Source organism: Hippoglossus hippoglossus, chromosome 5, assembly GCF_009819705.1.
Source record: "Hippoglossus hippoglossus isolate fHipHip1 chromosome 5, fHipHip1.pri, whole genome shotgun sequence".
Taxonomy (NCBI): Eukaryota; Metazoa; Chordata; class Actinopteri; order Pleuronectiformes; family Pleuronectidae; genus Hippoglossus; species Hippoglossus hippoglossus.
The window spans coordinates 27,181,843-27,209,468 of record NC_047155.1 but is presented as its reverse complement, the minus strand read 5'-3'; the positions used below and the strand labels follow the sequence as shown (position 1 = coordinate 27,209,468).

Below are 27,626 nucleotides of genomic sequence, written 5' to 3'. Positions count from 1 at the left end.
CCAGCTCCTTCTGAACTACCCAGTGGCACATATGGCTTGAAACGGTCAGTTTGTCTTTAGCCACGCTCTCTGTGATTTTCTCCGTGGCATGAAATGGAAACATCAAAGTCTGAGGCCCTTGTCAAATCGATCTGCTGTGTGGATGTGTACAAGCATGGTGATACAACGTGTTACGCAGTCACTGTAAATCAGAGCTTCGGAGCCACTGACATGGCACACGGTGATATTTAATACCCTCTTGGTAATTAGCTTGTGTACTGATTATGCCTCCTCTTTTTCATCTGCTTGTTTCTTCACTGTACCTGGCACATTCTGGAAAGAAACCGACAAACAGCAGAATTTGAGGAGAACAGTTTCCATTAGATTAATGACTGTCGTCTCTCTGACTACCAGTAGATGACCCTCATGGAGGAGCGGGTCAGAGACAGACAGACAGACAGAGAAATGTTTGGCAGCTGCTCAGAGGAAGGCCACCGAGGCCAACAGGGAGAGAAAATACTTGGCTATTCTTAAACGTCTAAAATAACAAAGGCCATGGTCTCACATGGTGACTGTAAGGATTTGCATTACTATGTGTCAGCATATCCTTTACATACAGCTGAAGTTTGCTTGGAAAAGCTGGTATACCCAACTGTTAGTGATTATTAGGACTGAGGGAGTTACTGTAGGCAACATGAAGCTCAGTGGTCCAGCAAATGTAATATTACACACATTGTCAATACACCACAAAACCAAACAAAACATACTGTAGAGAGTATGTGTTAAACAACACTAAGTACTTACTTATGAGAATTACTCTAGAACAAATCGTCATTGACTGTAATCTGAGTTAGGCCTGTGGTGACAGGTATATCACAGCTGATAGAAAAGGAGAAGATTTAGGAGGCGCTTGACTGTTTTGTTGTTGATGTTAATATTACAGGTATATTACAAGAACCTGTATGATTGCATCTACGTTTGAGTAATATGGTCCATGAGGAAGTTGACTGAAAGAAAGAAAGACAATCTGGAATAGATAGACTTGTGTGCCCCGCCACAACTGATATGCTCTGCACAAACCTGATTATCCTGCAGATCTTTATCCAAGAAAGGCTCTACTTGGTGGGAAAAAAGCTTTTGATGATTCATAGATTTTTTCGACTTCACCGCAGCTCACTTTGATGTAGATCAATAGTTCTGCTGTACAAACGTAATGTGAGAATCTTTCGATCCTTTGGTCCCATCAGGTCTTTTGAATGAATAGTTTTTATAACTGTAATATATATTTTGTACCTGGTAAATGCTCTGGATTTATAAAGCACTTTTCTAGTCTTGATGACCACTAAGAGTTTGTTATAGTACAGTTTTTTTCCATTCATACAGTGCATTTATGTGCAGCACTTTCTCTATCACACATCACTCATACACTGCTGGCACAGCCTTCAGGAGCAATTTGGGGTTCAGTATTTTTGCCCCAGGACACTTCGGTATGCAGAATCGGGAGATGGGGATCGAACCGCCTACCCTGTGGTTAGTGGACGATCCGCTCCACAGCCACTTAGCCTGACATCAGACCTGTGTGCTTACTGCTCATCATCTGGAGTCATAGCGCATGTAACAGCTGATGAAGACTACTCTACAGAGTCTCACGTTGACTGTCCAGTACAGTTTCTTTTCTTTCCCTCATGCATCAGACTCAGTATTTCAAGTCTCAAGTTAAGTGAACTTTTGCTTTCATTCCCCTCTGCTGACTCAGTGAAATCACTTTAATCCTCTGCCTGAGATGTTATTCTCCTATGTGTTGTTATGAAATGGTTGATAAGTGACGCATCAAACAGTCTAGTGTGTCCAAAACCTACTGCAATCCCTTAGCAGCAGTCTTTTTCACAACCCCATCTATTGAGAGTTTATAAAAACGTTGATATCTGACACTACAAGAGGAGTACAATGACAATAAACAAAGGCCACACCTTCACACCTCCCGCACAGCGCCATGGAGATTATTTCTGGGCAGCAGTCAGTTAGTCAGGGACAGCCTGCTGAGGAAGGGGGTGCAGCCGCCTGGTGGAATGTGAACATGTGCTTGCACTACACACTGAAGCAAGGAGGGATTTCACCCTCTGTCTGGACCACTTAGCTGCTGGCCTTACTTGGTAATGCTGGATAAGTCTGTGCTCTGCTCTCCTCAGACAAGAAGTGGTTGTGGGGGAAAAAGGGGGAAAGAGGAACTCAGCAGGAGCAGAGCAGTGACTGAAGAGACCTAACCTCCAGGAGAGAGAATTAGTCATTTTTCCTAAGGAACAAGAAAAGACGGCTACATGTTTTGTGGTCAAGTGAGGAGAGAAGGAAGGCGTGGCATGGGTGGATGCTGGGAGGAGGATTCAAACATGCCCTTAGTTGCCTGAAAACATCTGGGTGTTCTTTAACTCTTTTTCCTCACATCAGACAACTTAGCCTCTCCAAATCTCAAGTGTCCATCCGGCGATGTCGGGGTCATGTGGAATCTAATGTGGAAGTACTGCATTTCAGTGCGGACTATAAGGTAGGGCAATCCTGTTACTCCTCTGCTCCAAAGCATGGTAGTGCGCTGCTGGGATCGCAGTCAGGTTAATGCTGATCCACGTGCTGAGGGACCGCTCTCTGTTTTTGATACATTTTGTTACCTTGAGTCAATCTGCGGCTCAGACACAGCATTTTTTGTTGCCTTTTGCAGCATTATTTATTCAGAATACTTGCAAAATTTGTCTGGTTGAAGCACAAACGTTATAGTTTGCTATCATTTTCTAACTCATTTAATCAATACTATTAATTATGACCGCTGCTTTAACTTCTGTCAATAAGATCTCAATGAATCATTGAGTCTATAAAAATACCCAACATAACTTAACTAAGACCAGGTTCATGTCTTTGGACTGCTTGTTTTGTCCAACTAACAGCCCAAACAAACAGATTCATCGATTTTCAATCACATAAAAAGTAGAGAGGGAAGTTGGATCCGGCAAATGTTTGGTGTTATAGCTTGATAAATGACTCAGACCAGTGCGTACCACCCCTATTACGCTGTGACCCTTCTTGTGACCTTTCACCTGGTTGGCATGTTAGCATTCACAGATTCAGTATTTGCAATAAATGAGCAATAACATTGAGGGAAGTCTAAATGTCTACATACACTTAACTTAATCATATTACTTGATGATCAAGATAATTATGTGTTATTGTATATTCTGATTATTTTCCCCAAACAACTCTTCATTCAATTGTCTAATTGTTTCAGCACTAGTCAAAGAAGATTCAAGCAACAGTTAGAAGACAGGAGGATGATTGACTGTAGCCTACTTGTTATTCACTACACTTCTTACAACTGTTTTTGAAAACAGAGCTGCTGTAGGAGACGGGTTAAAGCATTAATGGTTCCACAGAGTGATTCCACCACTGCCAGACTAAAATTAGTGGCCATTGTGGCTAGATCAGCCTGAGTCAGCAGTGGCCAATCACCATTCATAAACTCTTTTGGTCTGTAATTCCAGTTTCCGTGGGTCGGCCAGCCACAGCTTGGAGTTCATGCTTTAATACAGCGAGCATGGCTGTTTTATTGAATTTCTGATTCCTGTTTGGTACAGCACACGCACATGTTCCTGTGTAATCTGACCATGAGACATTTTCCGTCTCTGCTGATTTCTTGTGAACGCCAAAGTGACACGGTTTTTCCTCTCAGCTTGGACTCCCTTCTGTCTGCTCTGCTTCAAATTACCACACAGTCACTCACACTACGTGGGACTTAGAGGCTGAAGTCAAATGGGCGGCTTTAAAATCGCTAGCTTAGATGTTCCTTGTACATTTTTGTAACTCTGTAATGTTAGTTGTAGAAATAGTTAACTAATATTTAGTTAAAGCTCCACTCATTTATTTTCTTTTTGGTAGAACAAACACAATAGTGAAGTATCATTAAGTCGTTAATTATTAATTTGGAGTCACAGCTTTGTCTACAAATACAAGTGTATAATTCCCGCTCATTTTTGCTCTGCTTTGGTCTTTTCCGACTCGTGTATTTTAAGCTGCTTAATGGTCCAGAATGCAATGTTAGCCACCAACCTTTTTTGTTGTTCGGTGCTAGGCAGGCAGCTAAACACCCTTCTCTTGCTTTGGCTGAGAAAAAAAGTTGATAGGAACAAAGCTTGTGGCATAAAAACCAAAACAATAAGCTAAACAAGGCTAAATGGGACCTTGCATGTCACCTTTAGAGAATATATCAAAATGCTGATGAGTGCAGCTTTATACTGTAACCTTCATTTAAAGTACTTCAAATCCTTTTATTCATATTAAGACTAAATTACCAGTGGAGTATTCTTGCTAGCGTACCGTGGGATTTGACTATATTTTGATTGGTAAATGGAATTTGTGACATCCCCTTATTCCATCCGCATGAGAAAACAGGAACAAACTGAAATAGGAGAAGGTGAAACAGCCAAAACTGCTTCAACTTTGACAAAACATTATGTGGGACCTTATTTTATTATAGCAAGAAGATCAGGCAATGCAATTCGGGCCCTAGCCACTGAAGGAAGCATGACTACTGTTTTATGTCTGACACATACAAGAGACTGTCAGACTGACCGTTTGATCGCACCTCTCTGAACGAGAGTGTCATCTTCCTGCAGGGCATTCCTGAAGACAGGAGTCATACCTCAATAACTCCTCTCAAATGCAGGTCTCGCTCCCCTCTGACCCTACAACTCTGTCTTTTCTCCCAGCCAATGCCTCACTACATACCAACCCCATCTGTGTGGGTATCTGTCTGTGAGAGAGAGAGAAGGACTGTGGTTTTCGCTCAATATTCACTATCTGTAGGGATTTTTTAACCTGCTTTGCCAGAGCTTTTTGTAATAAATTCTCTTTAAAGAGTTTTACAGCTGAGGTAGGCTCAGACTGACTGAACTCCTAGCAGACTGTATTTTTTTACTGTGCATGCAGGCGCTTTAAAAAGGTTTGCCAGTGAAACTGTAGAGGCCAGGGAACCTGATCTGACCATTTCAACTGAAAGCCAAAGGAGCACAGGGTATTATTTATTCAGGCCGTGGACTCAGACTGGAGTTAGAGCTGCCAGTTTGAGATGACGTATAATGTGTGTCTGTTTGTTTGCAATCCCATGCTCCTGGTCTCCCTGAGGACAGGAAGTACAGTATCTCTGTTTAACACCACAACAGATCCCCTGGTGTTTTGACTAACTACACCTCAGCTCACACAACTTCCTGGCAAACGAGCAAACGAGAGCTGGCGAAGTCTGATGTGTCACAGCCACATCTACCATGTGATGCCGTCCATGTCATGAAGCAGAGCTGACACGGCGCGCTAACATGCTGCACTTTCAAGGCGCAGGCATTTCGGGATTGGAATTAAAAGGCCCTGTGTTAACAGAAGCGAGCAGTCCATCAGCTGTTGGCAGCGCCTCCCTCTGAACTGTAGCTGCTAAAGCGGCAGCAGGAAGAGCTCCCAGCTCTCTTCTCTCTGCCATAACACACCTGAGTCACACAGGAAGGAGGAGCAGTGGTTTTTAACACCACATGGACACAGTTGAGAAAGGGGGGAGCTGAGACGTATGGTGAGTTTGGCTCCGGTTCACTTTTTGCTCAGGTGGAGGCATTATGCAAGGAAAGACAGATCATATTCTACAATCAGGTGAATAAGTGGTTTGTATTTTCTGAGAAGACTGCATGTTGTGTTCTCTACGCTGGGGTGTCAGTCAGGGGACCTGGCTCCTGGGTGCAATTGATTTCAAGGTCTCTTTATTTCAGCCGCCATTCCTCAGCAATTTCACACTTAGCGTCTTTACTACGGAAGGAATTCTTTTCATCCTGATTTGGCTTGTCAGACCCGGCCATGTTATGTAAAAAGCTAATTTACCTTGACTGTGTGTCTCTGCAGTGACAGACACAGCAGGTGACTGGACATCATGGGAATGTTGTGTCTGCTCCCAGTGTCTCTTCCTCTCTTTGCTTTGTTTACCTTTCAATGGATTTCTCTCACTTTTGGAGAATTTAAACACTAAGAGGATGCTCCGCAGGATGTAGTGCTTTAATAATGTTGCTTGTTGTTTGACAGTATGCCAGGAATGTAATGAGCTATTATGAATATTTCAGAGTTGCAGCGTCTTATTTCTACCTGTAATTTGATTCGAGTTCTCTTTCCTGGACTCGCAGTAGTTTGTGTTTGTGTGCTTTTCATTTCAACAGACTTCATTTTTATTCACACAATTATGAAACATCAACCCTAACCCTAACCCATCAGACGTTACCCTGTCTCTTTTTCTTTTCTTCTTCGTTTCCTCTGATAATGTTCTGTTTCTTCGGTGGCTCTGCCGTAATGCCCACACTGAGAATGGTGAGCTAGTTGTCTCTTTGCTAGCTGCTGGCTCGGGGTCTGGTTGTTAGTGTTGGCCGTATGTCTTAAAGCAGGTCCTAATGTTCCAGCAACCTACACCAGAGTTACATAGTGCTGTTCCAGGCGTCCAGGGGGTACTGTGGCAATGACAGACATGGCATTTTCCACATTAAAGGTTCAGTGTGTAGAATTTAGTGACATCTAGTGGTGAATTTGCATGTAGCAGCAGAATCCCCCTCACCTCACCCTCCCCTTCCAAACATGAAAGAGAACCTGTGGTAGCCTTCAGTTGTCATGAAAACTCAAAAGGTGTTTAGTTTGTCCAGTCTGGGCTACTGTAAGAAAACATGTCCGCCTCCTTAGAGAGGACCCGCTCCTGATGTAAATATAAAGTGTTTAAATATAAAGGCCCATTCTAGGGTAAAGAAAACAACTATTCATACAATTTACATGAAAAACACTAGTGAAAACATCTCTAGGATTATTTTATAATCATTTTCTGCCAATAGATCAATATTACTCACTGAATCTTTAATGGTTTGTGTATCCTCACAATAATCCTGAAGCTGTTAATTTTATTTTATAAAAATGACCTGATGAGTTATCATCTGCATTTATTGCTCTCAATACATGCTTGGATGAAAATGGAATGGATTTAAATTGCTATAACAATGAATAAATGTCAATGTAATCACTGAGTTGTCATTATAGCTCATGTAACTGCCGCACTCAATGTCCTTTTTAATTACTGTCAGGTGCCATAATTGGCGTGGTCCTAGAGTCAGTGGTGACCCGTGGCCTGGTCAATAATGAGCGGACAGTGGCTGCGGTGGTCAGGGACACAGCCGCCACCTGGGGTCCTCCTCCATGTTTTATGCATTTCAGTGAGACAGGGCTCATCCAACATTAATGGCCACGGTGGCCCTGAGCGCAGATCACTCTATCTCGGGCCAGCTAGGCTCTAACCCGGGCTGTCAGTGGTCCAGGGGGTTGCTTCAGCCAGGCCCTGGCTGCCCTGTGAAGCCTGATTTCATCCCGACTCTGATAACAGCAATGTGTCACCTGCTAATGGCACTCTGACGGATTAGAGACACAGCAGTGCTCTCGCAGGATCCGGCAGCCACTTAAAATCTAAAGCTATTGGCCATACTCACCATGACCTTTCGCTTCCAAAGTGCTTTTCCCAGTATGGCATCAGAAAGTCCATTATTCTCTCCTCAAGAAGAGTCCTGCATCCACCTTTGAAAATTCACAACGGATTGCCACGTTCCACGTAACAGCTGGATGTAGCACTCGCCAGACTGTGGCTGTGTGTATGCATAACTAACCCAAAACACAATATGCGTACTTTTCCACTGAAGTGCAATGTGAATGAGGCTTTAAGCATTGACTTGGCAGTGCAGGACAAAGCATGCACCGCTGCCAACATCTGGCAGGTCACATGTTATGTAATTCCTTAAAACATCATTGCTCAGTTATTCAAACCACAGGTCAAATGGAAAGGCTGAGCAAGGAAACACAAGATGGTCTTTTTTTCAATTTAAGATCATTATGAAAGGTTCTGTCTTTGATTTAAAATCAAAATACAGTGTTTAAGCTCTTTTATTTATTTTCAGAAAAATTCTTTAAGAACACATGCCTGTGCAAACCACATTCAGTACCTTGGTAATCAAAGAAGATAAGGTTAGAAAACAAAAAGCTCTCATTTGTAGAAAATGTTGCAGAATAAAAAACCCTTACAGTCACATACCCACATACAGAAGGTTTATTTGGCAGCTATTTACCGCAAGTCCAGTTCGGTTAATATCACAACAATGTTGTTTATAATGTGCAGCCCTGTAGCTAATCAGTGGGGGGCTAATGGATCCTGGAACACCTCCTGCTACTCGCCCACACCCTTTGGCTTTGCACTCTGGGAAAATATCCATCACTGGCACTGTTTACTTGAAGCTTTGGTTTTCACTGTGTAGATGTATCAGCCACGAGCAGCAGTACAAACTAGACCGAATGTTAAATTATATGTGTTCATGTGTCCTGCATCAAAACAAACTATTTTTAATGAATTAATAATATGCAGCACATTAATTATAGATCTTCGTTAATCGACCAGGAATTTTGACCTCTTCCCTGTTCTCCTCCCACTGCCCCACCTCCCTCCAGTGGACCAGCTTTTAACTCCCTCCCCCCTCTTTTATTATTCACGGCCACAGTCTGCAATCAATAAACACGAGAGAAGGCCCCAATCAGTTCCTCCTAACTTGCAGTTCCTCACTGTTAAACACTTTCTTTTATTACCAATGTCATAATTAATGCGGAGGAGATTGAGGAGACGGGAGGGAGGAGAAAGGAGGGAGCTGGCACCACAGTATGTGAGTGTGTGTGTTTGTGTATAAGTTACCATGTATTTTCTTGCCTGCTGCTCATCTTCAGTACACACAGCTTCACTGATCACGTTTAGTGGCCTGTGCTTACATTCCATTGCTTACATTATTATTATAGTGCAGGAATAAACCTATAAATAGTTTTGCAGTTGTGTCAGATGTGGCAGTCTAGTGAATATAGACAAAGAAATAGCTTTTTCCTTCAAGCCATGAGAAGCATTGATAAGAATGAAGAATACTTAGTATTCTTATTATAGTTATTTTGTAAATATACATTTAATTCTAATGTGTAAACCTATGTTATTATAAATATTGTTCTATTTCCTTTTACCTCCACCAAGGTGGTTGAGTTTCATCCTTTCATCCTTCATCGTTTTTTAGAAGGATTAAACAAATACCTCTGAATGGATTACCACACAACCTGTTAGGATGTGGTGTGAATCAGGGAAGAACCCATTCAATGTTGGTGCTGATCCCTATCAGGGGGCAGATCCAGTTTTCTTTTTCACTTTCTTTAACATTGAGTGATATGAATTTTTTTTAACATTTTCACCAATTTGCAAGGGAATAATTCATGTGTCTTCATTTAGAAAATCAGACACATGTAGGGAGCGGATATCTATGAGTGTGTGAAATTGTGTGCACATTGATTGAAATGGGGCTTTGGCATAAGGATGCGCTCTATGAGGGCCATTCTAGTTACCTATTCATGCTTCTTGTTTTGCTAATATGGAGCCTCCCTGCACATGATAAAGATTTAGATACAAGTCTTGTAACCCCCCCACCCCCCAACACACACACACACACACACACACACACACACACACACACACACACACACACACACACACACACACACACACACACACACACACACACACACACACACACACACACACACACACACACACACACACACACACACACACATCTTCCACTCCTTTTACAAGAGCAGATTAGCATGAAGCCTGTATAGACACTGAGAGAGACGGGTGGATGACAGTGAGCCGAGCTCTCAGATGTGAGTGGGGCGTGCGCAGCAGTGTGGACGCATGTTTTATGAGCAGTGGGATGAGATGGCAGTGGGATTGGTGGGGCAGGTGGTGGACCGCCGGTAATTACTGGGCAGCGCCGCTGCACAGCCAGTGGTCCCCACACACCAATCTGTCTTCTTCTGGCCCCAATGAAAAGCCTTTTAACATCTGATTAGCTTTTATTGCCGCTCTGTGGGCGTGGGCGTGGTTTGGCTATGAGAGGCAAGCAGTGCAGCATGCAGATATATATTAGTTTTCTGATTATAGAGCTGCATGATCCAGGTGTAGATAATTGTGCCAGAGGTCTGTAATGTTTCTATAAGTGTGTGTTTGGATGTTCACATGCACCATTTTGTTCTTATCTTGTCTCCAATACAGCCCATTGAAGAGTCTTGTTGATGGATTGTGGAGATAAAACATTTGATGGCACATAAGAGACAAGGCCTATAAGAAATTCATAGCAGATTATCCACACAAGTAAAATGATAATCAGGGACATAACATCTGTCGTCTGCTGCCTGTGATATCCTGTGCTTTATTATAACACGACTTTACCCCTCATTCTCCTTCTCTTCTCATTTCTGGCTTAAAAACAGCAATTCCTCAGTTTCTGCTCTGTGCCGGCAGCTTTCATCTGTTCCCCTCTATCTACTCGCACGGATGAGAGTTGCTCGGCTGAAATGAGCTCCCTCTCTCCATCAAAAACAAAAAAGAATGACTTTCTCTGTCAAAATAATTCTCACTTTTTTTTCAGGGCTTTGCAGTTTTTCACTGTCATCACTAATATCACGAAGTCTTTCACGGTATTTCAACCAAGACGAGACATTTGAAAGATAACTCTGATCTTGACAATGTAGAAGTATAATGACAGTTCGTAAAGGGGTGAAAAATGACTGTGTGTGCCATCAAATTTAAATCCAACATCTGTCTGTACAAACTCGGTCTACAGGAGGTGATGCTGAAGGTTTTCGGAGCATCTGGGAGGCTGTTCAGTGATCTGCAGTGTAAAATGTCATCAGCTGTAACAGTAGCTTTGGGTTGTTTCTGTATCTTCGGCTTGGACCAGCGGGCTGAACTGAGACTTAACTCATTTGTTACACAACAGCTGCAGTTTGGGTAACATGTGTTACATCACTGAGAGATAAGAAATGATGTTTCTATGCAACTCATTTGCAACAACATGTGCATTCTGCAGAACCCTTTCTCCCAAACCGAGTGATGTTTCCTATTGACATACCAAGGTTCCAAAGATGTTGATACTGACATGTATCAGTAAGACATTCACAGAAACGTTTACATCAATATATCTGATCTTAGTATCAATTTGTAGTGACTGTAGTGACACAACCTGTTATTAACATTTAACAAAAGAAAACATCTTTTACTGATCTTAACCAAAGTGCTGCTGTAGGTAATAAATGTAGCTCCGCATTCATTCATTTCTTCATATGAAATACTTCTGAATGTAGTCCAGCATATTTCTTAGTGAGTCTTTAACAAACCCCAAAGGTTGTTTGGGGGGTTGCTGTAAAATGTTTATTTGTCTTGGTTGAAGGGACTCACTGCACAGTCCACAGTCTGTTTCCAGCAAGTCTATCACTCTCTCCTCTTAACTCGTTACTTTCAGTGTTCAAATGTCTTTTCTCTATTATTAAAAGTATAAAAGGGACCAAAAAACCAGCTTCAAAGACGCAGACCCAATTTATGATTTAATGTTTGGTAAATCTATCAGAAAGATGCTAGATATTCTGAAAACCAGGTCCTGATCAGATACCATCCTCCCCCAAATACAACCCATGCATGGGAAGTAAAACAAAAAAACGGTGTTCTCTGACAGCCGGGGGTTAGACTCTTTCCCCCTGGAGAACCACAAGTGTTTAATACGTAGAAATTAAGTGATTTTATCGTTGGTCATTCTGAGCAGTGGCAGGATAGTGGGTGTGAATTAGCTGTTGATCTAACACCAGCAGATAACTTTGATTAATACAAACTGTCCCATATATACAATAAACAAACAACACATACAACGACACATAGGAAAAAGAACATCAACATATCCTCACATTTTAGAAGCTGAAATCTGATTATTTTCATTCCTTTAATAAGCCTCACACAACACATTCCAAGAGAGCAAGAAAACACAAATAAGAAAGTAAAGAGCAAAAGTAAAAGCCGAATGGGATAAATAAAGTTAGTTTAAAGCAAATGAATCAATTAAAACAATTTAATGTAGGACTTAAATTGCCGTAAGGATAAAGATGAGTTGAGCTTTCGTTATTCCATGTTGCTGGTGCATGATGAACTAAACTAGATGTGCTGAGCTCAGTTGGAACAGTCTGTACCTGCAGTGGGATCCAGTCATTTGAGCGTGTTTGATGAGCTAATGATCGATTCTATGATAAACAGATTATTAAGAAGAGAGTTGATTAATTCCCTGTTGTCTGAGTACGATTGAATAAGGAATGGTTTCAGTAAAAATTACAAGTGATCAGGTGATCGGTCAGGTTGAGTGCAATATAAAACAAAAATGAAAGGAAACAAGCCGAGCCATGAAGACAGTAACTACTTAAACCATTTTATTTCTCCTCCAAATAAACCTGAGAGAGTCCTACTTTACTATGTCGCCAGGTTCCCACATCCCAGCACTGGACCCTGTGACTATACAGTGTTATTGTTGCTGATAAAGTACACAAATAAGAGCCGAGTTGTGATAAAGCAGATCTGTCCTATATCTAATGTATCATGTCTGGTCTGTGAGGTGGCACTTATCAGCCTGACAGCAGGATATGGCCAATGCATCGCTCTGCACAGGACTGCAAATACACACACGCACGCACACACACACACACACACACACACACACACACACACACACACACACACACACACACACACACACACACACACACACACACACACAAACATCTGCTGTCTGTTGTAGTGAGTCAGTGGATCTCGTCCAGCACCCACCATACTCATCCACAGGGGCATCTCTTAGAGTATAGGCACCGCAGCATGCCAGGTCTTTCTACACCACGCTTCACCTCATCGTTATGCCAGTCGACCCCGGTGCGTCTGCTCCCCAAACAAACACAGACCGTTTCCTGAAGTGGAGGAGGGCGGCCATGTGACCGGGGCTGAGCTGTGGCTCCCGCACAGAGCCCGCTGTTAGCGAGCAAATGGTTAAACGTTTTGACAAAAGCCCTCGTGTAGCAGAAGAAGGGCTCTCTCTCTCTCTGTTCTCCCTGCGGAGGGCTGACATCACAGGCTTCAGGAGGGGAGGATTTCTCATTGCCGTTCAGCTGCTGCCTGCATCTGTGCAGGCTATACAGATGTGTTCTCCTGAGGATTGCATTTATTTATTTTTATCGGTGCCAGGGTGAATACATCAACCTGGTGTGTATGAGGTGTCTTCTGAGATCTTTACTTTTTGTACTGAAAAACACACACAATTCAATTAGTGGATTCAGGAGGCCGGCTCAAAGAAAGTTGTTCCACGACGACGCTGTAGTTGCACTTCTACATCTGGACACCCTCGTGTTGTGACGGGCTGTCAGGAGATGCAGTTGAAAGCTCCTCTCGCCTCCTCATCGCAGCATTTTCCTCTCATGGCGTCGAAGCCGATGGTACTGACGGGGTGTCAGAAGTAGTGCCAACACAACACCAAGCCTCTGGGCTGCGGGCCGCTCTAATGAGCTCCCCTGAGTGGTTAGCAGACTGATGGAGATGGCCCGTCCTCTCTCTCCTCCCCCTCACTCAGCATGCCTGCCTCTAATTGGTGGGAGAAGAAAGAGAGACTTCAGAATTACAGGAGACAATACTTTGGACAAAAGAGAGGAAGGGGAAAGAAATATTTCTGCCACATCAGAACGCGAGCCCCTTCTCCTAATTAGAACTTCTCGTGCACAGATGACACCAGCCGGTGTGTACGGAGCCTGAAGAGAAGAACATGAGTGAAGTGAGAGGTGTCAGGTGTTCTTCCTGAAAGATGCAAGAGTCACACGTGCAGGATATTTGTTGGGTTTTCACCTAATTCTGATCATGTTGTTGGCTCTGAACATCAAAGTGCTCCTCGTGTTCCTGAGCTGGAAAGGACTGAGAGACTAGAATAATGGCGCCCTCTACTGGTCACTCGTCAACACACTGATAAGTCAGAGTGGCACTGGACAGTGACTTCTCACGTCTGCTCACAGTCTAGTTTCTTCCATTCTTACCATATTATATAATAATATGAAATATTAGTAGCCATCCATACATCCATTACTGCGTGTCCTCTTTAAGGTAGTGCGGGGGGGCTGGAGCTGAAACAGATCATTTACAAAAACAGCTTTAAACAAAAGTAATGCTGAGGTAATTATGTTGATGAATACTTAAATCAATAAAGGTGATCAATCGACTGATTCTGTTGATAATCTATTTTAATATAACATGTATTTGCTTGGGGGCAAAAAGGAGCTGCCTTTTACCTGCACTTTGGTTTCACACAGAAATCATTTCATCATTCATGCCCTCCAGACATGTTTTATGACATATGGAAATGCAGGTAGTGTCTGACTTGATTCTCTACATTGAAAAGTTTAATAACAGGAATTGCACAATGGCATAGACTCCTCTATAAACAAGGTTTTTCAATGTAAAAGTCATAAAAAGTTTACATGGGTAAAGGTTTAATTCATGTAAGACTTATATGATATAAAAATATTAACTTTAACAGAATCATAGAAAAGTCCATTCCCAGCGCTTGTTACTGCACTGAGAAACGTCCCTTTAGCAGGTGAATGTAACTAATGTAATGTAACACATGTAGTAGGCTTCATCATTATTTATATATATATATATATGATTTTATGAAAATAAACACAAGATATTGTGAAATTACTAAGAATGCTTGAGAGACCGAAATATGATCAAAGAGTTTTCTGCATTAATTAGATTGTTAAATATTGATGGAGCATGCTGCATTTACGGATCAAGTTCAAGTTTTTTAGTGCCTCATTTTAAATGCATAAAATGTTCAAAACCAAAGTGAAAAGAAAGAAAAGAAGTTTCCTCTTTTTTTGTGTGAATCCGAGTTAAACATTTCACCCATGAACAGTGTGTGAGGGCAGATGTTCCTCTCAGGCTCCAGCCATTAAATGGTTATTTCTTTCTGTATGGACGCTGTCATTTCCTTCATCTGAATGATAGCAACTTGAGAGCAGGAGGAGAAATTTGAGTTAGTAAATCAAAGTGAAACTCGAGGGGAGGGGGGGGGGGGCGTACTGTGCCCAACACCCACCTCAAGTGCCACTGCCTGTTTCTCTTCCTGTGCCGCTAATTTCTTTCCCTCTAAAATCCAAGTGGCTTTCTGACTTTTACGACACAGAGGAGCCTCCTTTAAACACAGTGACTTATTAACCAGTGTCTGATATATTGATTAGATGTTGTGAAGTTTGGTGTGAGGGTGCAGTTAATCTGATGCCGACATAAATCGACCCTGGGGAGGAATTTTCAGCTGTAATATTGACGCTGTGATGGGTGCAGAGTGTTAGGAACAGAGAAATATTCTGTGATGGGGAATTCTCAGAGTTTTATTGAAAGGATTTTTTTCATCCAATAAAAAAAGATCAATTGCAAACATTGTGGAACTGCCTTTGTGGAGAAAAGTGATAACCACAACCCCAAAAACAAAATGGAACTTAAAAGTATATTTTTGTTCCGGCTTTTGTTCTTTCCACATAAATTTCCACATAAACGAGGGAAGAGAATTCGATGTAGAGGAACAAAAGTTTCCCAAAAGTTTCCTCTGGCATTTTGTCTGTGTCCATGTACGCGGCAATAACACCCTCACACGCTGCTGCGTGTTGCAAAGTGCAAGTGTGCTGCTGATCCCTGTGATGTCACAAGCTGTCCTGCCTTCAGAGGCTTATGGAGAAAAGGTAACGAGCTGCTTTATCCTCATTAGCATCATTACATTATGACGTGCCTCCAGCTACTGTTGTCATCTCCGTCTCCAGCCCTTCCTCCTCTGTCTCTGTTGTTCCCCGCCTCAGTGGAAACGGGAAAACGTGCATTTCACTGAATCTGCATGGGAGAGAGGCAGGTGAGGAGAGACCAGGTGACGCAGCGGAGGCAGAGGGAATGTCAGAGCTTGAGTAGTTTCCCTCACTGTGGCCATGTGACACTGGAAACTACCTTCCAGACACAGTGGCAGGGTTCAAACCAATGCAACAAGCCTTTCTTACAGCTGCATGTAACCGGCAGCAGCACCAAACAGTGGCTATCCTCAGGCAGCTCTTCTGCCCAGTTACACTTTCCAGTTTGTGGGGCCATTGATTTCAGTCCACTGACTTTACATCACTACTGTTTTACTGCTGCAACCAATGCATTATACTGCACTGTATATAATATGTCGTGTGTGATGTTGTCTGAGGCTCTGGAGGAGCTTTGTCCAGTCTGAGATAATTCTCAAGTGACATCTACAGAGTAATTTGGCCTCAGGCTGTAAACTGCCATGTAGTAAAACACCCACATCTATTATTTTTTATATAAACCTACAAACCAGGGGCACCTCGATCTAAATCAACACTGCACTGTTTCCTTAACGATCTTGGCTTGGCACCATGTCACTTTTAGTATTTTGTGTTCGGTGCGTGTTACATGCGTGAATTGACACAACACCTCTAAACTGATGTGTGTTGCATGATTGAGTCTGCCGTCACACACTGGATAATGAGTGTATTGATAACATACAGGAGTGGAGAGGCCAGGGGATGCAAAAGGGACAGAGGAAGTATCAGAGCTGCTTTTGCTTTTGCTTTAGTGTGTGGGCCTTTTTCAGTCAGGGAGGCTCCAGCAATGAGACAACCAATTTGCATTATGGGAAGCGCGGGACGGAGTGTTTTTGCATCTTGACTAAGTCTGTCAACTAAAAGCCTGGATATCTTCTGCCTCTGATTTCATTTTGAACTTTATTTACAAAGCCTTTGCTACGATTCTCTTCAAATATTTGAAGGTGCAATGATAAAAATCACAACGTGTCAACCCGTCATCTCCCTCAATCTCAAATTGATCGGTCGGATGAAAGGCTCTCAGAGTAAACTTCATTCACCGGTAAAGGTCATGAGATGTCACTGAAAGACGCAATCAATGATGAAACTCGAAAATGTTTTTTAAACTTCAGTTATGTTAATTAATAACACATTTGTTATAATGATTTACTGACAAACATAGAACATCAAGATTTTTTGAGGTGACAATAGTGACTGAGTGTCTCAGAGTCTAATTCTGTCTTTTTAAAGCCTGTAAAAAGTGTTTTGGATAGAACTTTTCATACTTAAACATATATATATGTTTATATATATACTTTTATACTTTTATACTTGCATACAACAATGTTGTTTTTTATACTACGTTATAACCATTCAGATCCCTCAGGTCGTCTGGTACAGGTCTGCTTTCTGTCCCCAGAGTCAAAACTGAACATCTAGAAGCAGCGTTTAGTTTCTCCACATTTGTGGAACCAGCTCCCAGAGAACTGCAGGTCAGCTGCAAATCTTAGTTCTTTTAAATCAATGCTAACCGGTTTGCCACAGCCTTTTATTTTGTCAAATAATTACTTCATTTGTTATACTTGTATTTCTTATTCTATTAATTCTTTTATTTTGTATATAACTCTTTTAATTTCTCATTTAATGTTTTTTTTTATAGTCTCTTATGTTGCTTTTACAATTTGTCATGATGCCTTTTGTATTTTATGTGAAGCACTTTTAATTGCCTTGTTGTTAAAATGTGCTATACAAATAAACCTCGCTTCACATTGCCTAAATTTATCTGGGAAAAGATTATGGTATTACCTGAATTTACAGAAAGTGAAATCTACTGGTAGTTATTCTTGTCCTCTCTGCGGGGAAAAAGAGATAATCAGTGTGTACACTGAAATAAACAGCTTTCTAAGATGGATATATATCGCAGGTCACAGACACTGGGAAGGGAAGCTTTAAACCCAGCAATGTTTTTATAGCCAGGGCAGAACTTGAGCTAAACGGGGACGCCACCTGTCAGAAGCAGCCATTAGTCGGAAATCCCATTACCAGTAATCCTATAGGCCCAGTGGTCAGAGCACAGTAACGAGTCGCTGCTCTCTCCCTCTGCGTTCGTACCTCCTGGCACCGCCAACACTCGTGCTGCCACATCAGTCTTCTTTGGCGACAGGCCTGTGAGTGCCAGGGCTAGAAGGGGCCACGACCCCTGGCAAACTTCCTCCCAGGTGGATAGAGAGGCTCGCTTAGGATATTAATGCCGCTCCATGCCAGCTGCCGTTTACAGTCGCAACAGTAAGTCTTCTCTCTGAGCTCCTGCTTCTCTGCACCACTGTACTTCTCTCTGTGTGGCTGTTGGTTTAACTCCACTGTATTACAGATACAGAGGCGTGTTACTAATATCAGCTGGTTTTTCAGGAAAGTTTGACCATTTAAACAATGTGTCAGATGACATGTGACAATGTTTTTTTAAAACAAGAAGCAAAGACCTGTGTATGTGTTCTTCACTGCTGTATTGTCGCAGACTCTCAATCTATCTAAGCCGAGTGGACCAAGTAGCTGCCAGATTTGTCAGTTATGTTGATATCCTTTTTTCCTTCCTATACTTCTACTTTATTTAGACTTTATTCAGAAGTTTATGTGTGACCGCTTGTGTTGATTTTAACTTTTGCCAACTAGAAATCAGAGTCTACAGCCTTGAGCACTGTGAGGCTGTAACTGAGCAAAGCGATGTTAAATACTAAATGCTGTAGCAGATACAATGTCAACTATGTTCACCATCTAAGTTTAGCTTGTTAGCATGCTAACATTTGAACTACAAGCACAGCTTTGTAGCCATGGATGATGGGAATGTCATTGGTTTTGAGGGAAATTGGTCAAAACTAAAGTATTAAACAAATTTAAGAGATGGTGGTGCTGGATGAAAATTGAAAGTGTCACCAAAGCTGGTGCAATTTATCCTGAGTTGAGAGGCCAGACATCAACATGACTTGGTTAGTTGCCCAGGCATCTATTCCCTGAGTGTCAGAGGAAACAGACATATCCACCGTTGGGTTCAACCAATCATATTCTGATCTTCTGTTTACTACTTAGGTTAACGTAACATGCTCTCACCCTGGGACACAGCCACAACCATAGTGATAATGTTAGCTATATTATAAAGCCAACATTGTAACAGCGACAATGCCATCATGAAGATGATATTTAGTAGGTATAATGTTATGTTCACTGTCTAAGTTTAGCATGTTAGCATACCAATATTTACATTTCAACTACATGCACAGTGCAGCAATGGATGAGACTCACTCTGAGTGAATGGAACATGTATGTGTGAACTCAAATTCATCTGATAGTTGTGGAGACAGTTCATTAGAAAGAAAATATATCAACCTGCCTGTAGCACTTAGAACATTTTTGTCAGGGAATCACGAAAAAAACATTTGGTTTCCTTTTCTTGAAACCATGGGACCAACATTTCATGGTGGTCGATTAAGTAGTGGTTCAAATATTTCCATCAGGAAAAGAACGACTGCTCATTGGAGCCTCATCCCTAAAAATTGTTTGGTAGCAGATCTCTCTTCCTCAGAGTCCTCAACAAAATCATCACAATTCAGGCACTGCATTGGCAATATTGTTCAAAGCTTTTGAATTATACCCAAGGAAGGATGTAAGGATGTAATGAGAGTTAAAAACACCACATTGTGAAACTCAGGAATCAAGAATCAATCCTGTTTAAGATATTCAACTCAAGGGCTCTTTTCAAGAAAATCAAAGCATTTAGGAAACATTTTGTATACAGAGTGATTTCTTTTTATACCACAGTTTATCTAAAATCTTTCTAATTTCATGTTAGAGTTTATTTCACTCGAAAGTGTTAGAATTTACTGGAGTTAGAGGTTTTATTCCACTCTTACTCAAACCTATTACGAAGTATCAGTGTATGGTTGGAGCATCTGACTCCAACATCGGAATACTCCCACCAATAGTTGACACATTTTTCACCGTCATACTCACGGAGGGGACATATCAAAAAAATGTATTTGAATTGATGTTGGAATAATCATGCAGGTCATTGATGATGATGAAAAAACAATATCATCATTATTTAAGATGATTTGTTGAACAAATTTCATATATGCGTTGAGAAAGGCCTGTGACTTGTGCAGCAGCTGCTGCTGTTTAGAAAACAGTTACCATTGGAGAAGTCTGGCATCTTTGTGCTTCTGTTAAACCTGTTATTTTGTTAATCGGTGAGTTTCTGTAATTTTGTACAAAATCCTGCTATTGTTTTCTCAATTGTATCCAAAGACCATTACCGGCACTGTTTGTGCTTAAATCTCCATGATATGTGAGCCAGATTACTCAGTAATCTTGTGTTATTATGTTATTCGGTGCTTGGGCCTTTACGAGAAGAGAGAGACAAGCAGAAAGTGAACCCTGCAGAAGCATGATTGATTTTTGTCTGCACTGCTGCTTGTTTGTCACGGCCATAATTTCCCTCCTTTTTATTTTCCACTCCACTGCCAAAGAACTCTGCACATTTTCCTTGCAATCAAACTCGGAGCAGCTCATCTCATTAATTACCACACCCATCGCCCAGGGAGGGAAAAATCTGGTCAGGTGAAATGGCTGAATTAAAAACGTGCATCCTCTCGGCTGTCAGAGTCGTGTCTCTCCCCCGCGAGGGACGAGGTGCAAAGACAAACCTTGACCTTGCTGCAGCACCAGTGCGAGGCAAGGAGACTCGCCAAGCTGCATCAGGCTGGTCTCACAACTCCGCCGAGAGGGAGAGAGAGAGAGAGAGGGAGAGAGAGAGAGAGAGAGAGAGAGAGTGATGAGGGGAGGGGCTGTGAGGAGAGAGTGACAGAAGGGGGGGTAGAGAGAGGCTCAGAGCACAGGAGGCAGATGGTGGGAGGGCGGAGAGGGCCTGAGCCGTCTCTCTCTGTGAAGCTGGAGGTGAATGTGCAAGGATGCTCCCTCGCTTTCACGCTGCCAGTGTCGACCGTGTGCCGGGCTGCTCCCTGTCTCTCTCTGCTGGTAGGGCTGCTGCTTCCACTTGTCACGCTTTTGCTATTTTATTTGATGTCTTTATCTGTGATCTGTGTTTGTGTGAAGCACTTTTGGCATGTGTGTGTGTGTGTCCTGCATATGAGGTGAGAGCAGGAGAAGAGAGGAGAGCTGCTGGCTGCATATACTCACCCGCTGGCCAAGCAGGTGTCTGGCAGTGAGGACTGCAGCAGCTGCATTGGCATTGCCCCCCCCCCAACACCCCAAGCCATTCCCTCTTCCCATCTCTCTGTATGATGTCATGGCAGCTGATGTTTGCACTGGAGGACACCCACAGCTGGCTGCAGACTGGGGGCAGAAGGGGCGTTTTAACTTCTCAGACAGTGCCTGACTGTTGTTGTTGTTGTCTTTTGTCCCTCTCTCTCTATGTGTCCTCTTTTTAAAATGTTTTTCCCCCCCGCATTTCAGTGGCTTGTGCTCTTTTGCTGAGCACAGGACGGCCGTGTGATGAATCCCTATTGATCCTTTAAACAGGCCCAGGAATAGTTCATTACATCAGGCTGCTCTGTGCTGACCTAGACAACATTCAACTCACAGAGCGAATGGGCTCCTGTGCCATACTCCCCATTACTGCAAATTAGATGGAGGGGTCACAGTCATGCAAGTCACTCCTCAGCCTTCTCAACATTTCTCTTCATCCTGCATATCTTAATACACTTTAATAGGTTTTAGCAAAGCACACATTAAATCATCAATAATGAGTTTGGGGCTGTGGCCCGCGGCGCAGGATTATGTGTGACTTGTGTGATCTTGCTGGATATAATTCCATCTCTGAGGCCAGATCGGGGTTTTTTTTCACTTCTTGGTTTATATCCTCGGGGGCAGGATTTTCAGGTTGGGTAGATTATGCAGCATTAAGCCGCTTGCTATCAGATAATTCTACAATGATGAAATCCGTGTGGTTATGAATTAAAATGGGCTGAGCTCTGCTGTTGTTATTTTATGTTAATGAAAATCTGTATGTTGTGCAGTGAATGTACCTATTTAATGACTTTTAGTGTACCACAGCTGTCAGAGGAAATGTGTTTCCTTGTCCAACATTTACAAACTGCCTCCTTTAAATCTGAAAACGGTCCGTCCCCTGCAAAACCAAACTGAAGCTGTGAAAGTGTTCAGAGAGGATAACACATCAAAATCTCTGCTGGAGGAGCCCTTTTCCACCAGTGAAGGGCACACTGAAGCGTTTAGGCTGTTTTTATGAAAAATACATCAGCATGTGTTAAATAAATCATGGGCCCATCAGAGGAGTTTCCAGGAGTGTTCAGAGCAGACGAGAGGGAGCCAGGAAGCTGTGACAAGCGTCTGATGAGTCATCTCGCGTCGCATTTCAAAGGTATGACGTAGGGACCTGGCCGACTGGACCCGCTCTGCTGGTCTGTCATTTATTATCACACCAAGGAAACTACACATTCAAGGATAAGGATTCTGACGGGAGTCCGCTGGGGCTGAACAGAGTCCACATCTATGACACTGACTCATCAGAGCTGCAGCATGGACCTGTTTTCTCTTAATCTTCAAATTTGATTCAAAGTGAATTTTATGTGGCTCATTTGAGATGGAGAATAAACAGTCAGGCTGCCAGAGTCTTATTTCACATGATGCTAAGAGTAGGTGGATAATCCAGATACCAGAGTTTTCACAGTGTCAGAATTGTCCGTTATGGACACTGGCACAGGATTCGTCATGCTAGACTTTGAAAGCATCAGGATTTGCTGCTGTGAGATTTAAATATCAAAACCAAATGTCTTGCAAGTGCAATTGCTTTCTCATTTGTTACAAAGTGATACTGTCCTCACCTAAAAAGCATCATCCTTTTTTTGAAAATCAGATGCTGTTATTAATATTTGTACGCTACTTTGTTAGTGCCCAAACACATCAAAACAAGGTACCCTAATATATATTTAATATATTGTTATTTAAAATATTATTGATTATTATTTACATTATATATATTTGAATATTCTGAAGAAAATTGGTTGTCTGGAAGCTTGATGATCTAGTGATGACTTTTGGGTTGTGTGGTGGCTGCCAATTCATCATGGCTAGTGTTGTTCTTGGGTAAATGACATTGCTTCTCGTTTGACTTTGGGGGTTTATACAATACTGGTGCAACACAGCTAAAGTCATTTACATAATAAATACTTTTAGGTCCAATCCCGTCAACCCTTCTCCCTACCCCTACCCCTTGTTTTCGAGGGTTATCTTGTTCCTCGGGGTAGTGGTTGAAATCTTCACCTACGAATTGGGACAGTCCTTCAAGAAGCCGTTACATCATCAGTAGTCGTCGATGTAAACAGACGAAACCAAAAAGAAAGTTTTGCCGGGAATGTCATGTAATAACATTGTTGAGATCTTAAATAAACCAATGCTATTGTTTGCAGTTACTAAAGTGACTAACCTATAATATCCAAATAACATATTTGCTAATGCAGGTGAATCAATGACATTTGAAATTGAAAAGCTTGGCTGCTCTGCATTATTTCACATATGAATCAAAAGCACAAAGCTTCAGGCTGCTAGCAGTGTTCTGTAGACAACCCTGCCAGGATGCTTTGTTATTAGAGGAGCAGTTCAGTTCATTAACATCGCTGCTATACACAGGTTCAATCAAGTGCATCGTTTGTCTCCAAAGAGGGGGGGGGATTACATTAAATTATGTGAAAATACGGAATTATCATGCAAAAAGAAAACCTTTTTTTAAGGTTGTTGTGGAAAAAATGACCATAATACATTGAAACAATATTAAACTAAGTTATAACGATCATTATCGTAATTTTTAAAACCGTATTAATGGAGAAATTGCTTCATTTGTGGGTCTTTCTCCCAGCAGTGATTCGCAAGGCATTCTGGGAAATGTCCATACCCCTATGTTTGAAGTGAGCGTCTGAAAAATCTTTGTTGCGAGGGCTATGCAGCCCTAACACTTGGCCCTACCCCTTCATCCCAACAGGTATTGGGACAGCCTACCCTTACGAGTGAACTCGCAAAATGAAGGGGAAGCGCTTAGCGGTAGGGCCAAGGGGTGAAATGGGATTGGGCCTTAGTTTCAGTCAAAACGTGTCTTTGGCACTGTACTGAGCGCTGGCTTTGAATGTCTGGTCAGTCTGGTAATCTTGCTTCCTTAATCCTACCTGATGAAATGAAAAAACATTTTGCCAATTTTTCACTGAAAAACTATGTCTACACAGGTTGTAAAGTAGAAGCAGAAAGTCATTTGCACAGCGGCAGCTTCAGTCCTTCACAACACACAAACACTGTAGTTACATAGGCTACATAAAATGGAAGATGATATAGACATGTCTTCATCCATCTTGGAAAACAGATGTTCACTGCTTGTGTGGAGACAAGACTTAAGACTGTACAACTTTGTATGGCTGCTTATGTTGTGTATGTTGTTAAACATCATGTTCGTATTTCTCAAACGTGAAAATTGCTTTTTGAATTGGTATTAAAAATGCTTTGCCAACATTCAGATACCCAAGCATACACTTAATATGGTAGCTTCCTATTTTGTGTTTTAGCAGATTAGCATTGTTTGCAACTGGTCACTGGCACAAATTTATTCCCACGTTCAGAACATTTTAACTTCAGAAAGCATATCTGTAATCTTCTTGCATGCATGGGCCAAATATGCATGAAGAGAAATCAATCAACATGAATTGATATATGTCTGTGTGTTTTATAATCACTAATAACAATGTCCTACCAGAAAAAGTCCCCTTGACGATATTGGGATAGATTTGGGTGCACAAGAGTTAGAGTAGCAGTTAGACATCAGGCTTCAGACATCATATACAACATGATGGTTTAAGAATGTGTGCCATATGTGTGCAGCAGATTTACCACATTATTGTCATCGTCAAGCTTACAGCAATAGCATTTAACGATCGGTGATGCTTTGGTTATATTTAGGCACAAAAACGACTTGGTTAGGTTTGGAGAATGATCTTGGTTTGGGTTTAAATTCTTCCTTAAGGTTAGAATATATTTATCATTCTGGTGAAAATAATAAAGGTGCTTGTAAGGTCATGGAAGTCATGGATAGAAGTAGCAACACTGTCCACAGGTTTGAACAGTGATAAACAGCTCCATGTCAAAGTCACGCCACAAGTCCACCCCCAACCTCGTAGCTCTTTTTAGAACCTGTCATCTTACTTCCTCCTTTGCTCCCATCATAGTTACCACCCACACCAGGGGTTGCCTAATGATAAAATGTCACTATGAGTTTTAATAAGCTGTTGGCACATATGACCAAAAGGATGACCTTAACCAAGTGTTCAGAGGTTGCTGAGCCATTAACCATATAACCGATGTCTGTATGGGCTTGTAGCTTCAGTTTGAAGCACAGACAACTGTTTTGTCTTTATTGTACAAGGTCTTGATGAATTTTCAGGCATCTCGGCACCTCAGCATTTTTTGCATTTGATCAAACACTGTGCATAAAACAAAAAAAAGTTTGGATCACATTCTCTGAAAATGCTGTGGATGTGATTACTTGGCATATAGTGTTGTCCGCTGTAAGGACACAGTTCTCTGTGTCTCAGATGCACAGTGATACATTGCACGGTTCATGCAGTGCGTGATGTGGATTACAAGATGTCTATGCCCACTACTGGCCCACTGGGTCTCTGGGACTGGTGTTAAGAGGTTGCCATAAGGCTCAGTAACATGTGGCAGGGAAAAGCTGCAGGGGATTATTCTCCTGGTGCTCACTCTGTCACTTCCAATTATCACCACAATTACTGTCAGTAGACTTAATGTTCTGGATGTGCTGTACATTGTGAGCAATGGTGTGTCAATGAGTTATAGTTTCACTATTACAGCAGGGCAGCAGTCAGTCGTGAGATGTAGCTGCTACATGTCAAAGCAAAGACGGTGCATGAGAAAACTCTACATGTTGTTGCAGGCTTTTGCTGCAGGGATGTTTCATAACATCAGTCTGTTTACTGTAACTGTGGGGCAGGTTAACAAGGGGTCAGATGAAATTACTAGTTCCTTGGGAAATGTAGGTCTGTAGAGAGTGTCTGCCATACCTTCTCATTATGAAGATTATTGGAACCTTAGATCGAGGCAACCTGCAGGTTTGTGGCTTCTGCCTTCAGCTAATAAGGGATCTTACTGTAGCATTGCCAGTTCTGGCAATTTATTGCTACAGCTAAGAGGAATGATAAGTCTTTATTGAAAATTCGTATTTCCACATGTATATCATGTTATTCAAAAAATATTCCTGCTTATAAACTAAAATTGAGCTTTCACAGTGTGAAATACTTTTCCTTTAGTCTGGCCAAGAAAAAAAGGAGCTTTAATTTGCGCTTTGCACGCGATATCAATGGAAAAGCTGACTCACATGATGCTTAGTGTGTTGCATAAAATGTTCCCCTCTCAGGGTGAACCCTATGGGTGTACCCTGGTGCATATGTGAGCATAGATTACACAGGGAAGTGCTACAAAAGCTAACTATTTAATCAACTTGATAGTGTCCTGTTGGGGATCAAGGCACTGACCATGAAATGCAACGTCTCCGGAAGGTTAGCCGTGAACATTTGTCACATGCCATCTCTCACCTTTCATTTACGGTCATTTCTCTACTGACATCTTTATGACCAACTCCTCAGTGTGACTTGCACTGTACAGTATCTTCTACCTATGCTCTCACAGGTGTCCCTCCCAACTGAGCTGAAAGTGTTGAACTTATCAGAAGTATATAGAACATAGTGGTGTGTGTTTTTCACTGTGTTTGTTGCCAAATGGCTCATGGTGATTGTGGTTTGGCTGCTGAATTTTCCATGTGTTTTCACCAAAGGAAAACACTTCCACAGGCAGACATGCTCAGGTTCCAAGCGTTGCAATGTGAAGCGAGGTCGAAGCAACACAGGATGTGCCTTCGGATTCCAGAGTGATCGGATTTGTTTTGATTTCGCTATTAGAGAGGGACTGGTCATTACCAAACCCATTCTTGTCATTTCACAATCAGATGAGAATTTGGTTTGATAGAGTGTTACTGCAGCACTACGGATGGGTGAGTTTACCACACTGGACCCAGTCCAGGTTGACTCACAACTGCAGATAATAACTCTGAACAAGTTCGAACTGAGTTTGAAGTTCCAACACAACTGCCAGCTAAGCAACTTTAACAACAATGAGATGTTTTTTTTTCTGGTTAAGGTGTTAGGAGCTATTTTTTTATCGTAACATAGTTTGATTTGTTTCCCCCAAAGTGCAGGTCATGGCCCATAATTAGTACTTTACTAATTATATAGACATCATAACAACGTGGAAGTCAAGTAATTTAGAGAGATGGAAGCAGACTACAGAAATGCCAAGTACAGCATACATAGACCATAGCAGAGGCTAGGATGCAGTGTGTGAAAGGAACAGGTGCATGCTCGTGTTCTAGAAACAACAAAAAGGTAGATATTGAATTTACACGGTTGTACAAGATACCTTCAAAACCTTAGAGCCCAAATATTGCAAGTCTGTCATTAATATTCTTTCTTGTGGTCAAATTCAAGAACAACACCTTGATGAACTTCAAATTCTTTTCAAGAAATTTTATTTTGTTCATAATCTCTTTCCCCTCAGGGAAGGGAATGGTGACACAGGAGGAGGGCGTGCTCTTACCTGGCGAGTATTCTAACACCAGCAGGTCCTGTCAGGCTGCTCAGTTGGCAGATATTCAGAAAATCATATTCACTCCCTCAGGAGATGGAAACTCCTTCAGTTCTTCTGCAGAAAAAAAAAACACTATCTTGGGAGCATTCTTACTT

The 27,626-nt window shown here is 41.9% G+C and overlaps 1 protein-coding gene across 8 annotated transcripts in view; it reads left to right on the top strand.

Annotated features, from left to right (window-relative positions):
* Nucleotides 1–27,626, top strand: part of iqsec1b (IQ motif and Sec7 domain ArfGEF 1b) — a 199,272-nt gene that overhangs the window by 135,216 nt on the left and 36,430 nt on the right. The window contains exon 1 of one of the 8 annotated variants that reach the window (XM_034585130.1): nt 2,100–2,521. The exons of 6 other annotated variants lie outside the window; for them this stretch is intronic. In XM_034585130.1, the coding sequence (XP_034441021.1) occupies nt 2,475–2,521 (47 nt within the window). In that variant the 5' untranslated portion in view covers nt 2,100–2,474. Of the gene's footprint in view, nt 1–2,099; nt 2,522–20,682; nt 20,830–27,626 lie in introns of those variants that run through there. One more of the 8 variants, XM_034585127.1, reaches the window with a different exon arrangement.